We start from the raw sequence: 17,778 nt of genomic DNA on the forward strand, positions 1-17,778 counted from the left end.
CCATTTTCACCTGTGTGTGTAACCTTATGTGTCTGTAACAAGGCCAAACATTCAAGGGTATGTAAACGTTTGATCAGGGCCATTTGGGGGATTTCTGTTTTCATTAATATTTAAAAAAGAACCAAACAACTGTGATAATAAATGGCTTCATATGATCACTATCTTTAAATAAAATAAAAAAATGTGGATGATCAATATTTTCTAAATCAATTTCTGCCAGGGTATGCAAACTTATGAGCACAACTGTATGTATGTATAGTGAGGGAATGTATTTTTTGATCCCCTGCTAATTTTGTACGTTTGCCCTCTGACAAAAAAAAAATCAGTCTATCATTTTAATGGTGGGTTTATTTGAATAGTGAGAGACTGAATAACAAACAAAAAATCCAGTAAAACGCATGTCAAACATTTTAAAAACTGATTTTCATTTTAATGGGTGAAATAAGTATTTGATCCCCTCTAAATCAGAAAGATTTTTGGCTCCCAGGTTTCTTTTATACAGGTAACGAGCTGCAATTAGGAGTACACTCTTAAAGGGAGTGGTCCTAATCTCAGCTTGTTACCTGTATAAAAGACACCTGTCCACAGAAGCAATCAATCAATCAGATTCCAAACTCTCCACCATGGCCAAGACCAAAGAGCTGTCCAAGGATGTCAGGGACAAGATTGTAGACCTACACAAGGCTGGAATGGGCTACAAGACCATCACCAAGCAGCTTGGTGAGAAGGTGACAACAGTTGGTGCGATTATTCACAAATGGAAGAAACACTAAGGAACTGTCAATCTCCCTCTGTCTGGGGGTCCATGCCAGATCTCACCTCGTGGAGTTACAATGATCATGAGAACGGTGAGGAATCAGCCCAGAACTACACGGGAGGATCTTGTCAATGATCTCAAGGCAGCTAGGACCATAGTCACCAATAAAACAATTGGTAACACACTACGCCGTGAAGGACTGAAATCCTGCAGCGCCCGCAAGGACCTCCTGCTCAGGAAAGTACATGTACAGGCCCGTCTGAAGTTTGCCAATGAACATCTGAATGATTTAGAGGAGAACTCTGTGAACGTTTTGTGGCCAGATGAGACCAAAATCGAGCTCTTTGGCATCAACTCAACTTGCCGTGTTTGGAGGAGGACGAATGCTGCCTATGACCCCAAGAACACCATCCCCACTGTCAAACATGGAGGTGGAAACATTATGCTTTGGGGGTGTTTTTCTGCTAAGGGGACTGGACAACTTCACTGCATCAAAGGGACAATGGATGGGGCCATGTACGGTCAAATCTCGGGTGAGAACCTCCTTCCCTCAGCCACGGCATTGAAAATGGGTTGTGGATGGGTATTCCAGCATGACAATGACCCAAAACACACAGCCAAGGCAACAAATCAGTGGCTCAAGAAGAAGCACATTAAAAGTCCTGGAGTGGCTTAGCCAGTCTCCAAACCTTAATCCCATAGAAAATCTGTGGATTGAGTTGAAGGTTCGAGTTTCCAAAAGTCAGCTTCAAAAGATTAATGACTTGGAGAAGATCTGCAAAGTGGAGTGGGATAAAATCCCTCCTGAGATGTGTGCAAACCTGGTGGCCAACTACAAGAAACGTCTGACCTCTGTGATTGCCATCAAGGGTTTTGTAACCAAGTATTAAGTTGTGTTTTGCAGAGGGGTCGAATACCTACCTGACTCATTAAAATTTTGACATGTGTATATATATATATATATATATATATATATATATATAGTTAGGTCTGGAAATAATTGACACAAGTTTCCAAAATATATTAAAGTTACAGTTAAATAATGAATATGGGCTCTCAGCTTTAATTTGAGGATATTCACATCCAAATTGGTGGAAGGGTTTAGGACTTCCAGTCCTTCAATATGTAGCCCGCTCTTTTTCAAGGAACCAAAAGTAACTGGACAATTGACAAAAAAGCTGTTTCATGGACAGGTGTGGGCTGTTACTTTGTTATTTCTTCATCAATGAAGCAGGTCTGGAGTTGATTCCAGGTGTGGCATTCGCATTTGGAGGCTGTTGCTGTGAACCCACAGCATGCGGTCAAAGGTGCTCTCAATGCAAGTGAAACAGGCCATCATTAGGCTGCAAAAAAAAACATAACCCATCAGTGAGTTAGCAGGAACATAGGAGTGGCCAAAGTCTGGTAGATTCTGGGTAGAAAATAATGCACTGGTGAGCTCTGCAACACAAAATGCCTGGTCTTCAACGGGAGACAACAGTGGTGGATGATCGTAGGATCCTTTCTATTGTAAAGAAAAACCCCTTCACAACATCCAGCCAAGTGAAGAACACTCTCCAGGAGGCAAGCATATCTTTATCTATGTCTACCATGAAGAGAATACTTCACAAGGGCAAATACGGAGGGTTCACCACAAAGTGTAAACCATTCATAAGCTTCAAGAATAAAAAGGCCAGATTTGACTTTGCCAAAAAACATCTAAAAAGGCCAGACAGTTCTGGAACAGCATTCTTTGAACAGATGAAACTGCAATGAACCTGTACCAGAATGATGGGAAGGCTTGGAACAGCTCATGATCTGAAGCATACCACATCATCTGTAAAACATGGTGGAGGCAGTGTGGTGGCAGTGTGGTGGCATGGCCATGCACGGCTTCCAATGGCACTGGGTCACTAGTGTTTATTGATGATGTGACAGAAGACAGAAGCAGACGGATTAATTCTGAAGTGTATAGGGATATATTGTCTGCTAAGATTTAGCCAAATTCAGCGAAGTTGATTGGACGGCGCTTCACTTTAACAGATGTACGATGACCCAAAACATACTCCGAAAGCAACTTAGGAGTATTTTAAGGCAAATAAGTGGAATATTCTGCAATGGCCGAGTCAATCACCTGATCTCAACTCGATTGAGCATGCATTTCACTTGCTGAAGACAAAATTAAGACAGAAAGACCCACAAATGAACAACATCTGAAGACAGCTGTAGTAAAAGCTTGGCAAAGCATCACAAATGGAGGAAACCCAGCATTTGGTGATGTTCATGCAGTCATTGCCTGCAAAGGATTCTCCACAAAGTATTAAAAATGAACATTTTATTCATGATTTTGTTAATTTGTCCAATTACATTTGAGTCCCTGGAATAAGAGGACTGTGTATGAAAATGGGTGCAATTCATAAACGTTGCATACAATATTTTTGTTCAACCCCTTGAATTAAAGCTGAAACTTTAATTGCATCTTGGTTGTTTCATTTCAAATCCATTGTGGTGATGTACAGAGCCAAAATTATGAGAATTGTGTCAAAAGATTTCTGGACTTTATTGTATATATACATATATACTGCCCATAAGTGCCTTCCAGAATTACTGTGAAGTAAATATAAACTAAAAAGTCTGTAAACATTTCTTTAGTTTTTTAGCTTTCTGTCCATTAAAAATCGTCAAGACTTTTGTCAAATAAATAATTTTGTTCCTGTCTCGTTGTATTCAACCAAAATGGAAAATAGCTTTTGTTTGATTATTGCCTTTTCAGGATTTATTTAGTCAGTTATTGTCCCATCAACTGAAACATTTGGCTTTTTGTTGACAAAATTGACACAGGTTAAAACCCCTACTCAATCTAGGTCAGCTAGGCTCTGTAGTGGGTGGGCCGGTGACCCCCCTACCCATACCTATTCATCTGATTAGAACATCACCAGTCATGAGATTTGCATCTGAATGACAATCACTTCTTGAGCGATCATGAGCTTAGCTATTTTTAGGCCAACGACACATGTAGCCTTGATCCACACTGGCCATCTTTGTCTTTTCCTGTCTCTCGCCTTCACCAAACGTAGTGTTCTTGTCAAACACAATTCGAAAATGTTGCCTACTTCCCTGTTTTTCAGGATATGTTGCTAATATTCTTGCAGTAATGTTAAACAAGGGTGCATTCACCTGTAGAATTCCTGGCCTTTTCTTATGCAGTTGTGCAGCTCCAGAAAAAATTAAGAGACCACTGCACCTTTTTCTTTCCTTTACAAAAAATTTGAAAAGGAAAGTTTTGAGTGAGGAACAGAAGCGTTCAATTTGCAGTGGTCTCTTAATTTTAACCCTTCTGTTCCTCACTCAAAACCTTGCTTTTCAACTTTTTTTTGGAAAGGAAAGAAAAAGTGGTCTCTTCATTTTTTCCGGAGGGTTATGTTTGTACATTGTGACAGACTTTTCTAGCTTGCATGGTTCCTCAACTCAACAATCTGTTTTGCTGTTGTTGTGTGTCTTATACACTTATAATTGTTTTGGGGGATACTTTATCCATACTGTAGCTACGTGTTTTACTACACAGAGTAGAACAAAATAATGTTTGTTTGCTGCAAAATATTTGTTAAATAGCTGACTTGATTTTCCTCAGATATTGTTGTAGGCAGAAAAGTAATAACAAAAGATGCCAAGGCTCAGTCCCACCTAGCTCTCATTCAGACCATAGTTGCTGGGTCTCGGCCTGGTCCAATTAAGCACTTCATGCAAAGCTTTATGGTAATGGCAAACCAAACCCAATTTTACCGCTACACATACCTGATTGTAACTGACAGCTAAAAGACAGCCAGTGCCTGTGATTTAATCCATTTGCCACTGAAATCATGGCTCTGCTTAGTAATGCATTGCATAATCATAATTATCTCTACCCGTTGCCCTTGTTAGCAGAGCTTTCACTCTCATTGTGACCCTGAAAGTGAGTACTTTCATGCCCATAAATGTAGTTATGTTTATAAGCTGCTTAACAACCTTACTGTTCCTTCTTACCTTGTGTTGTGCAGTTTGAATAATGCAACCTCCATCCATTATGTGATCAATGCAATTTGATATTGACATTAATAAGCGGCCTCCATTTGGTTGCACCAACAACAACATTAACAGCATTAGCAATTCTGGTACCAAGATATTATGTTGGCACTGAGCTGATTATATGTAAGGTATAAAGTTCCAAGGTGATATATAAATGTTATTAACAATATATGGCAACTATTATTTTAACTATTATTGACAAATTCTAATATGAAGGCACCAATATACTTTTGGCAGGGACAAAATAAAATATTTTAACATCTAGCTCAGTCTTACATTAATTTACAACCCCATTTAAAAAATAGTTGGGATGCTGTGTAAAATGGAAATAAAAACAGAATGCAATGATGTGCAAATAATTAATTCCTTTATTTAATAAAAAATAGTATAAAGACAACATATCAAATGTAGAAACTGAGAAATGTTATTGTTTTTGGAACATACTTACCACTGTGTTGCATCACCTCTCCTTTTTAATAATACTCTGTAAGCGTTTGGGAACTGTGGAGACTAACTGCTGTAGTTGTGAAAGTGAAATGTTTTCCCATTCTTGCTTAAAATAGGATTTCAGCTGCTCAACAGTGCGGGGTCTCCTTTGTCATATTTGTCATTTCATAATGCCCAAATGTTTTCAATAGGTGAATGTTCTGAATTGCAGGCAGGCCAGTTTAGCACCCAGACTCTTTTACTACAGAGCTATACTGTTGTAATACATGCAGAATGTGGTTTGGCATTGTCTTGCTGAACTAATCAAGGCCTTCCCTAAAAAAGACGTCATCTGGATGGCAGCATATGCTGCTCCAAAACCTGTATAATGTATATATTTTTCAGCATTAATAGTGCCTTGACAGATGTGCAAGTCACCCATGCCATGTCCACTAATGAACCCCCGTGCTGGCTTTTGAACTGTGCACTGATAACAAGCCAAATGGTCCCTCTCTTCTTTAGTCCGGAGGACACGGCTTCCAGATTCCCAAAAACTGTTTCTAAGTTTTATTCGTCAGACCACAGGACACATTCTGCACTTTGCCTCAGTCCATCTTAAATGGGCTCGGGCCCAGAGAAGGCGGCAGCGTTTCTGGATGTTTATGTCTGGTTTCTTCTCTGCATGGTACTGCAAAGTTTTAATTTACATTTGTGGGTGCAGCGACGTACTGTTTTCACAGACAATGGTTTTTGGAAGTGTTCCTGAGCCCGTGCTGTGATTCCCACTACAGAACTGTGTCTGTTTTTAATGCAGTGCCGTCTGAGGCGCCGAAGATCACGGCCACCCAGTATTGGTTTTTAGCCTTGTCCCTTGCATACAGAGATTTCTCCGGATTCTCTGAATCTTTTAATGACATTATGTACTGTAGATGATGCCATATTACACTGAGTAATGTTATCATTTAATTCCTGCGCTATTTGCCTGCGCAGTCTTTCACAGAGAGTTCACCTCGTCCCCATCCTCACATCTGACAGGCCTATCCTCTCTGGAATGATCTTTTAATACACAATCTTGTTACTGACCAATTGACCTTGTTAGTTGTGTGATATTCTACCAGGTTTAGTTTTTTAATTACACTGAAAAACGAGGCACCTGCTGTCTTTTTGATAGTTATTAATATGTACATTCTAAGCATATAATCTGACTGAACAAAACTGAACTCTGTGAGATAATGGTGGGTGTGAAGCAAGTATCGATGTACACATTAGATTTTCCAACTTTTCAACTGCTTACATTTTCTAACCGGCAGTCATAAATCAGTAAAAGTGGACTTGAGCTTCAGGCTGACACTGATTCACCACAAGGAGGAGCTGCCCCCTCAGCACCTCTACTTCCCACGTAACAGGACACTTCCACTATCAAAACATTTCTCATCTCACCAGTGCAAACACTCACTCAAAGGTTATACATACTCATCCATGGCACTTCATTTGAATTTGTATGCTCCTTCAGTCGTTATTTTTGAAAGCAATCCATTGATTTTGCAGTGAGGAAGAACGTGACTGCAGGATGGCTAGTTTGGCGACTTTGAGACAAAGAAGAAGTTTGAGAGAGTGAAGAAACGGGGCTACTTGTTCTATGCAGGGTCAGAACCAAGTGAGAGAGTTTAAATTCAATCAAGGCACAATAATATCCAAAAAGATTTGGCGAATCAAAGTGGATTGGGACCCTCTTATCAGTAATGTATAGTAATCCTACCACAGGCTTTTGGAAGCCTCTCGTTCAGCTGGCCTCTTCCTAGGCACTGAACACTCTTTATCTCTACCTTTCTTGCCTGTCTGTCTCCCCGCTACTCTTTCTCTCTCAATCAACCTCTTCCTTTCTCTATCGATCTGTATTCTTCTCTCAGTTTGCGGATATGGAAAGCATTTATTTTGTAATTGGTGGCCTCATTGGATCATGTATTACTTCCCAGAACCACACTGAGACTCAGTCTGAGACACTGTGTAAGACCCAAAATCATGTGTGTGTTTATGTGCATTCATGCATGTGTGCTAACGTTCATTCATGAATGACTGCAACTGTGTGTGTTTAGTCTTTATGTTTTGCATGACTAGAGGTAAAGCATGTTACAGAAAGCTGCAAAATAATCCAAACCAACTAATTTCACATTTGACAGTACTTTTTAGAAAGTTTCACCACACTGTGTCATAAATTCACACTGCACCCCTTTAAAAACAAATGCTTCTGTTCCTTCAATTAAAAAAGTGTTGCACATTATACGTGTGTAGAGATGTGGTATCGGTTTACTTCCTGCATTGTCAAACTAATTTGTCGAAACTCCACGGTTTTTGAAACTAGTTCCCTACATAACCTATTAACATCCAAACCAACAACAGGTATAACAGGAACACAACACTACAGTACTTTCAGTGTGTTAAATTAGAGATGACTCTAGATGGCTAGCGAATAGCTATACAGTACCTATAATGAATACAATGACTCGAGTCGCTCCACGGCTGGTTTGTTTCTTTAGAAAACAATGACAGTTGAATAGCCGACGCTACGTAAAGTGAAATATTCCTTGTCGGTGCAGTTCATCCACCACATTATAACCGTAAACAGTTTTACTTTAGGCTTACTGAAGTATGTAGTCAGCAAAGTTTTAGTCTATCCTGAAGAAATCTTAATGCTACTTGGTTTGTTCTATGGTGAGGATTGAACACCAGTCAACTATGTGGCAGGTCGCATCTCTAACCATAACGCTATTCAACAATGGGTAGTCAGTCTGTCAGGCACTCACTCACTCACTCACTCACTTAGAATGATTGTGTCCCGCACTTTTCCCTACTTTCCAGTCGGCTCACACTGCTGTCAATGACAGGCTGAAAAAGGGATATGCCTACTTGCTGGGCCAACCAATCATCAGCATAACTGTGACTAAGTAAATTGGGAGGACAGCATGTCCTTGACCCAGCATTGAAGGTGTCCCATGAAGCAGGTCATTATTACATGAGACCAGAAGAGAGACGTGTGGAATGTGTGGAATGACAAATAATCTTAACGTGAGCTTTATGTGATTTATGAGATGTAGAGAAATGTCTTCCAAAACAGTAAGCTACTGTAACTGGTCCTGCTTTGAAATAATACACTAGCTGTGGTTGGGGAGTTTCTGGAATCCATTTACATGACATTTCTATTTTAGTTATTCAGCAGACTCTCTTATCCAGTGCAGTTACAGTTAGCGAGTACATTTTAAGATGGCTACAGGGGGTGTACAACATAGTGGAAACACCTAAGAATATATTAAAATCAAAGACCTAATAAGCAGGAGGGCCACCCTTTCCCTTCAGCTCCAATCCTTCTTGGAATGTTGCCATAAAAGTCCTGAACTGTGTGTAGCGAGATATTGCACCATTCTTCAAGATGAAAAGCCTCCTGTTCTTTAAGGGATGGAGGTGGAAATCTACTTTGCACTGCGCTCCAGATCTTTCCATAAAGATTCATTGATGTTCGGATCTGGTGATTAGTGATACCGTGGAAGGCATTTGACCTAATCCTGGTATTCATAAAACCACGCTTAACCACACAAAATAATGGAATCATCACATGGAAAAGGACTTTGAAGTAACAAAATCACAATTACAATCACTGCTGCAGAGGTTACCTTGAGTTGATTGGTAATCAACAGTGCATACTGTATGTGGCAGTTATGAAAGAGGTCTGACAATTAGTTCTTTGATAATCAGGTTTTTAAGCAACATAAGGCAATTTACAGCGCTCCAAAGAGGCCAAATAGTCAATGCCCGAATTGCTGGTGCATCAATCACAAAAACTTGACAGACGGATCGGTGCAGCTTCTGCAGTAATGCAGTCGATGTATCGGTCTGTCGTGGTGAAGAAAGAGCTGAGCCGCAAGGCGAAGCTCTCGATTTACCAGTCAATCTACGTTCCTACTCTCACCTATGGTCATGAGCTTTGGGTCATGACCGAAAGGACAAGATCCCGGATACAGGCGGCCGAAATGAGTTTTCTCCGCAGGGTGGCTGGGCGATCCCTTAGAGATAGGGTGAGAAGCTCGGTCACCCGGGAGGAGCTCAGAGTAGAGCCGTTGCTCCTCCACATCGAGAGGGGTCAGCTGAGGTGGCTTGGGCATCTTTTTCGGATGCCTCCGGAACGCCTTCCTGGGAAGGTGTTCCGGTCCCATCCCACCGGGAGGAGACCCCGGGGAAGACCTAGGACACGCTGGAGGGACTATGTCTCCCGGCTGGCCTGGGAACGCCTCGGTGTCCCCCCGGAAGAGCTAGAGGAAGTGTCTGGGGAGAGGGTAGTCTGGGCATCCCTGCTTAGACTGCTGCCCCCGCGACCCGGCCCCGGATAAGCGGTAGAAGATGGATCAATCACAAAAACATGCTAATATTGTGACAGCAGGTGCCGAACATGGACAAATTGCATTGGTTAAAGACGAACAGTGGTCGCAAGTCAAAGCTGACCGACAGGGATTAACAGACACCTAACAGGATAGTTGGTTCCCATATTCCAGGAGGATTATGTCTCGATACACACTGCTAAACTAATTCAACAGTGATTTCATGAACACCAGGATGACTGCCGTATGAACGCCTTCAATGGACTCCCCAATCACCAGATCTGAACATCACTGAACCTTTATGAAAAGCTCTGTAGTGCAGTGTGTTTCAGGGATTTCACCTTCTTCATCCCTCAAAGAACTAGAGGCTTTTCTTCTTGAAGAATGGGGCAATATTCCACTACATGTTCAGGTATGACAGCATTTCAAGAAGGATTGGAGCTGTTCTGAAGGCATAGCAATATTAATATATTGAAAGGTGTTTCTGGTATTTTTTCCCATAGTTCACAAAGTAGAGGGTGGCTCTGGAGTTATTTTAGGTACTTTTTGAAATGGTGTGCTTTCAGATGTTTCATGGAAATGAGCTAGAACTTCAACTTGAAGGCAGTGGAGTGAGCTTACAGCTCTGGAAAAAATTTAAAGACCACTCAAAATGTTCCTTAAATCAGCATCTCTACATGTATGGCAGCCATTCCATTCCAGTGTCTGTTAAATTCCAACATAGGCACAGCTCAGTTTACTTAATGAGGTACTGATTAGGTGATTACCTGAACCAAATCTAATTTAATGAGGAAAAGTGTAAAAGCCACTGCTGTGGTCATCACTATCTTCTTGCAATAGGACCAGCTGGATGGCAAAAACAGTGCAAGTAGTACCTCAAAGGTAATTTGAATATAAAAATTACTATTCAGCATGACAAAAGAGTTGGAAAGAAAAGCTTTGAGTGAGGAAAAGAAGGGTTAAATTCTGGCTTTACTGGCAGAGGGATACAGTGAGCATCAGGTTGCTTCCATCCTGAAAATTTCAAAGACGGCAGTTCATAAGAACAAGGTCAAGCAACAGACATCGGGGACAACAAAGCTACAGACTGGCAGAGGGCGAAAACGACTGTCCACTGACCGAGATGACTGTCAACTCATTTGAATGTCACTCAACTACCATAGGATGACATCAAGTGACCTACAAAAAGAATGGCAAAACAAAACTGTTTTACTCAAACACACACCTATGAATAGTAAAACCAGAGAAACTGATAATTTTGCAGTGGTCTCTTAATTCTTTCCAGAGCTGTAAGATGATGAAGACTAATGGGGGAAGATGTTGTGTAATTTCTGGCCTGTTACTCCTATAATTCTGGTCAATGTGGTCTTTAGTGGATTTTAACCCATTAATATCCTTTGTTTGCATGAGTTAGTGACCGTCTGGGGATAGGAGACTGCACATAAATATTTTCTCACACATCTATATTCCTACTGAATTGAAACTTGGACCATTGTATTCCAGCATACGTTTTCAACAATTCGTCTACATGAAAACAGAATACTTTAACACAGCTCTTTCAATAAATCAGAATTTGGTTCATTGTTCCTTTCACCATTGCGTTTTCAAAATTGTATACTCACAGATATGTTTGTACGTCTCCGTCTGAGCTGATACTGCCACCTGTGACTTTCATAATCCTGTGTCTCCGCTTTGCATTGTGATGTTTTGGAGGACATAGGGTGTGAAAGGACTAAGAACTAATCCCTCTAAAATCAACCGAGGAATTCCAGGAATCCAACTGATAGCTACGCTACTTTCTTATCGGCTTCATGTAGAGATACACTGATGAGCCAAAACATTGTGACCACTCACAGGTGAATCGAATATCTGATCATCTCCTAACAAGGGCACATGTCAAGGTCTGGGTAGATTAGATGGTATGTGAACAATCAGTTTTCGTAGTCAACTTGTTGGATGCAGGAGACAAGGACTGAAATGAAGACCTGAGCGACGTTGACATGGGACAAATTGTTATGGCCAGACGACTGGGTCAGAGCATCTCTGAAACCACCATGCTTATACGGTGCTCCCGGTCAGCAGTGGTGAGTACCTACCGACAGAGGTACCGAGGAGGGACAAATCACAGACAGGTGACTTGGTGTTGGGCCTCATCTATGTGTGAGGGCAATAAAGGCTATCCCGTCCCCTGGTCAATCATCGGCCCTCCCTTGGTCAATCGTCAGTCCTCCCCTGGTCAATCGTCACATTCCCCAGATCTCTATCTGATTCAGCATCTGTGGGATGTGCTGCACCAACAGGTCAGATCCATGGAGGCCCCACCATACAAATTACAGTACTTGAAAGATCTACTGCTAATGTCTTGGTGCCAGATACCACAGGACACCTTCAGGGGTCTTACAGAGTCCATGCCTCAGCAGGTTGCCCCTGTTTTGGTGGCACCCGAATGACCAACAGCAAATTAGGCAGATGGTTATAATGTTTTGGCTCATCAGTGTACAGTACCAGTCACAGGGTCAACTCACTAGACAGTGAGTTAGATATTTCCTCTGAAACCCTAAAATGTATCAATTAATTTGTGAGACACTGAGTATAAATAGAGGCAGTATTATTTTTGTGCCTAAGATGTAAGTCAGTGCCTCAAGTGTAAGACAAAACACATATTAATTTCGCATTAGAGATTCCACAGCTCTAATATTTGTTTTCCAGTTTGAGACGTTCAATGAAGTGGGGTCGATCTGAGTATTGATCATGGATTTGGTGTATTTGCAGCACGTGTTACATTGGCTGCTCTCTTTCACTCACATCCCTGCAACTTAGAGACAGAGAGAGAAAGACAGATTGAAAGAAAAATACAGAAAGAAGGGTGTTAGTGAAGGGGTGAAAGAGAGAGAAAAGTGGTGTGGAAAAAGTAGCCAGAGGGAGAGAGATGTTATGGAGTTTGAATCAAGCAAAGCCTAGGCTTTAGCTGGTAGTGCTGGCTCCCCCCCCCCCCCCCCATCCCTACCTCCACAACCCCGAGAGAGAGAGACAGACAGAGGTATTAATACAATACATACTGGCATGGTCTGATCTCATAGGCCCAAGCAGACCCAGGAAAAGGCGTAGTCAGCACATCTCCACAAAGCAGGCTTTTCAGCCGCATCTGTGTTCCTCTTCCTTCGGACACAACTGGTCCACGGATGGAGATTCAGCCCAGTAGTTGGCTTCTCAAGGGCACCTGTCCCTAGGTGACTGTATCCCTGCCTGTTTCTAAAAGGTGCAGCTGGGTGCAAAGTTGCACTTGCACTGACACGAAAAAATTGCCAGCAAGATGATTTGCTCTGATTGGGGCAATAAGCAGACAGTGGCCCTGACAGGACACAAAAGTTATAATGACGCCTTCTGTACTGTCTCCATACCTCCAAAATCACATGGCTGTCACACCTCCCTTGTATATCTGGTGAATTGTGTATTTTAACAACACGTGCTAGCTCACAGTGGCAAGATTTTTACTGGATGTTAAATTTCAAGAACGTTCTCTCGCATGCCTGTTGGTACTACATATTTTCTTTTTTAACTGTTTTCAGACACATTTTACATAATGTTCTTTCATCTGCTAGTTTGCAGTAGTGTGTGTGCCATATACTATTTGGACACATTGGTTGCAGTGTTCTTATGAAACTGAGGCATTTCTTTAATAACACAGCTAAACAGGTCTTTACGCCTGAAGGAAAAACCTATTACCATTTCCATTAAGGCTACTGAAATATATTGAAAGAGTAGGCTACTTCAAATCAGCATCCTTTTGTCTTACTTCTTATCACTTCTGTGGTTATCTAGTCTGGATAAGGTGCTCGTTACAGTGAGTTAAATGGCATTACATTTACATTTACACTGTCCTGAACGAGTGTGATGTGTTTTTTTTGTTTATTTGTTCACTAGTTTGCCTTTGGAATGATCAAACACCCCTTCTACTTGGCCCTTTCATAACCAAAACAGCAAAAAGTCTATGGGGATTTGTTTTATATATATTATTATTCAATTCAGACAGAAAATGCCATGTGTTAGTTTAACCATTTATTAGAGAACTTACTATATGCCCAGTCCTGTACATGCAAGTCTTGGGATTAGCTCCTCTAGCGTAACTTATTGCCATCACATGATCGTGTATACGATATTACCAACAATAGCATAGCCTTAATATTATTAATGCAATTCCCATTGCAATGAGCAAGGTACGCAGGACCGATCCCCCCACAAGGAACACAGAATCGAACAGGTGAAGGCAGGGGTGGTGGGTGGACGTGCACCCACATGCTAGTAAAAGAGTGTGTAACCTGATGATTAAATAGACAGGTATACAATCTGACTTGGTGATAGCACTGATTCTGCATCAGCTGATGCGCTGCTGACCAATTACCACTCAGGTTTCCTGGCTGAACTGGCTACGCTAATTACAGTTTAATTATAAATATCAGTATTTTCAGTCTGCTATTTAATTCAGCCTTTGTATTACAGGAGCAGTGTTGAAATTATAATAATATTATTTAAAAAACTGTGGCGTAATGAGAACTTTGTGGAAAAAGTGATAAATGCATAATTGCTGGAGAAAATTGAGGGAGGGAAGGAGGAAAGGAAATGAGTCTGCGAAGTGGAATATGGTTCAGGTTCAGCTGACTGGCTTGGATTGGAATCATGGTGGGAATGGGACTGGTTAAGGCCTGGTGTGACTCTCTGTCGGTATTCATGACTGTCTCTGCTTCCATATGCATGTGTGTGAGTGCCTCCATATGTATGGATGTCTGTGTGAGTACATCAGATTAGTTTACTATACACCTGAAGGTTATCTCTTTTACCGTGCAGACAGGCAAGCAGGCAGACAGGGAGGGAGGCCAAGCAGGCAGACAGGGAGGGAGGCCAAGCAGGCAGACAGGGAGGGAGGCCAAGCAGACAGACAGGGAAGGAGGCCAAGCAGACATACAGGCAGGGATGTCAAGCTAAGTCAGAAGTGTGACCTTTGAGGCAGAGTTCCATGTCTCCAGTCTGTCTGCTCGAAGGCAGAGTTTCATGTCGCCTGTCTGTCATTTGTCTGTGTCTGAAATTCCATGTCTGTCTGTCTGTCTTTCTGCTGTCTGTCTGTTTGTCTGTCTGCCTAAAGGCACATTTCCATGTCTTCGGTCTGTCTGTCAGTTTGTCTGGCTGCCCAAAATCACAATTCCATGTCTCCAGTCTGTCTTGTCTGTCTGGCTGAGTGGTTGGAGCTGCTACAGGATATGAACTACTCCAAACTATTTTCTTTGTAGTGCCCTGGGGATAAAGGTTGCATTTGGAAGCATGCATGTGTACTGTAGGAAGCCAGCCTAGCTTTGTGACCTAACTCCTGGCAAACATTTCAGCCACTTGAGGGCGGAGAGACAGATTTTTGTTTTACGTTTAATTTCCTGCAATTTCTTTCATAACTAACAAAATCAGTGCAGGCCCCTTGGAATTCAGGAGTATCCTGCATCCTCGGTCAGGATTTAGCAATGACCATATAGTTTGGTAGTGGTAACTACCTCTCAGCAGCATTTTAGTCGCTATTGCTAATCGAACGACTGTCAGTGACTGCTGTCAAGTGTCAAAAGAGCACCAGGTGGAACCTAGTACTTACTCTCAATAGTGAGCTGATATATTTATGTACAGGGCCTTGCGAAAGTATTCAGTCCCCTGACCACTGACCCCTTTATTTATAAACACTGAATCTCAAAATCAAACTTTTTCAACTACCATTGGTTTTAAATTGGGACATATTTGTTAGAAAAATTGTAAACTGAAATATGCAGTAAAATATGTGTAAGTATTTATCCCCCACACAGTATTCATCCCTCACACAGTATTCATCCACCACACAGTATTCATCCCCCACACAGTATTCATCCCTCACACAGTATTCATCCCCTACACATTTTGGCCAGAAAGCTCTATCTTGGTTTAATCTGACCACAAAACCTTTTCCCTGGGTCACTCTCGTGATTTCTGACAAACTTCAGACGTGCTTTAAAATGGTATTTTGAGGAACTGCTTCTTTGTTTCTTCCAACCCTCCCATAAAGGTGTTATTCAGAGCACTTGATATTTGGGGTCGACTTTTCTAGGCAGTGCCTGGGTGGCATGAAGTTTTCTCATGGGGATATCCAAACATAATTTTCTGCTCTTTTCCTAATTTATGCACTTGTATTGCTTAATCTCTAACTTCTGTGGAAGGCTCTGTGGCCTTAATTTACCTTTTGATTCACAGCCTGACCAGTGTTAATTTGACAGTGAGGGTTTTATCCAGAAAATGTGGCAGCTTTTTCTACAACTTTAATGGTTTACAGCTGGAAGCCTCAGTAGAGCAATTTCTCATATGGAAACCTGGAGTTTTCACAGCACAGGGTTTGAATACTTATGCAAGCTACATATTTCAGTTTTCTTTCCCAACCTAAAACCAGTGTCAAAGTGTTTAGGTTTGAAAATGTGTTATATAATAAAATATGAAACAGAATGATATTTCTTTGTATTTATTATTTCCAAAACATTTTGGACACTGGGTAAAATGCCAATAAAAACAGAATGCAATGATTTATCCCAATATTTAAAATAGTACAAAGACAACATCAAACATCAGAGTTGGAAACAGAGTTGGTACTTTACTTAAAGACATGGATATTTTGTCTCAGTTAATGTCAAGTTGTCATAACGAAGACATTGGCAGGTTATGTTGTCTCAGTTAATGTCAAGTTGTCATAACAAAGACATCCCAAACAATGTCAACCTTGCATAAAAAATGACATAATCAACCAAATGACACCTAAAGACAACATTCATAAACATTCAAAATGATTCCTTCATGTGTCATGTCATGGTTATGACAGTATCATGACAGTATCATGTCACTCTTATGCACACCCCTTCAAGTAAAGATGCTGGCTTCTGAACTGTGCGCTGATAACAAGAAGAATGGTCCCTCTTCTTTTTAATCCAGAGGACGCTGCGTCCATGATCCCCAAAATATTTTTAATCGTCTGACCACAGGACAGTTTTCCAATTCGCCTCAGTCCATCTTAAATGGGCTCGAGCCTAGAGAATGCGGTGGTGGTTCTGGATCTTGTTTATATATGGTTTCTTCTTTGCATGGTAGAGTTTTAACTTGCATGTGTGGATGCAGCGACGTACTGTGTTCACAGACAATGGTTTGTCTGACAAGTGTTCACCTAATGCAGTGCCGCCTGAGGGCCCGAACATCACAGCCATCCAATATTGGTTTTCAGCCTTGTCCCTTGCAAAGATTTCTCTGGATTCTCTGAATCTTTTAAAAATATTATGCACCGTAGATGATGAGATCCCCAAACTCTTTTCATTGAGAAACACATTGAGAAACATTCATCTTAAATTGTTGCATTATTTGCCCACTCAGTTTTTCACAGAGTGGTGAACCCCTCCCCATCCTCACTTCTGACAGGCCCATCCTATCTGGAATGGTCATTTAATACCTTTTCATGTTACTGATCTGTTGCCAGTTTACCTAATTAGTTGTGTGATATTCCACCAGGTTTAGTTTTTTAGCATTACACAACTTTTCCAGTCTTTTGTTGCCTCTGTCCCAACATTTGTGATTTTTTTTTGTTGAAGTTTCAACATTTGATATGTTATCTTTGTACTACCTTTTATTGAATATAAGGTTTACATTTTTTGCACATCATTGCTTTCTGTTTTTATTTACATTTTATGCGGTGTCCCAACCTTTTTGGAAATGGGGTTGTACAATTGATAATTCAGTAATATAATAATATTGGAATGGGGTCTAAATGCTTTTGCAAGCCACTGTAAATCTGTTATATTAATGTATTCATAACGTTTTTGCTTGCTTCCAACCAGTATTCTGACTAGAATTAATAATAATAACGTTCTTATAACCATCCCTCAACTTTTGTATCTTCCAGGCAAACTAGGGAACAAGAGACACCCCCAGACTTTTTCTACTTCTCGGATTTTGAGAGACACAATGCTGAGATTGCTGCCTTTCACCTTGACAGGTATGTGCTTGTGTATCTGTCCAACTGTGTGTGTGAGAGTCACTTCTAAAATGGAAAAATGGCATTATGTACTGTATCCTGATAATATATATACTTTATTATTTTATAATAGTATTTTATTGGGTGAAAATAAACAGTAATACTGA

General features: G+C 41.0%; 1 protein-coding gene across 1 annotated transcript in view; it reads left to right on the forward strand.

The window, feature by feature from the left end:
• fam20ca (FAM20C golgi associated secretory pathway kinase a) overlaps positions 1-17,778 on the forward strand; it is a 70,027-nt gene that overhangs the window by 38,461 nt on the left and 13,788 nt on the right. Inside the window, exon 4 of the mRNA XM_010874224.4 lies at positions 17,540-17,632. Coding sequence (XP_010872526.1) covers positions 17,540-17,632 — 93 coding nt within the window. The remainder of the gene's footprint in view (positions 1-17,539; positions 17,633-17,778) is intronic.

The sequence above is a fragment of the Esox lucius genome, chromosome 11, assembly GCF_011004845.1.
Source record: "Esox lucius isolate fEsoLuc1 chromosome 11, fEsoLuc1.pri, whole genome shotgun sequence".
In the NCBI taxonomy this organism is placed as follows: domain Eukaryota; kingdom Metazoa; phylum Chordata; class Actinopteri; order Esociformes; family Esocidae; genus Esox; species Esox lucius.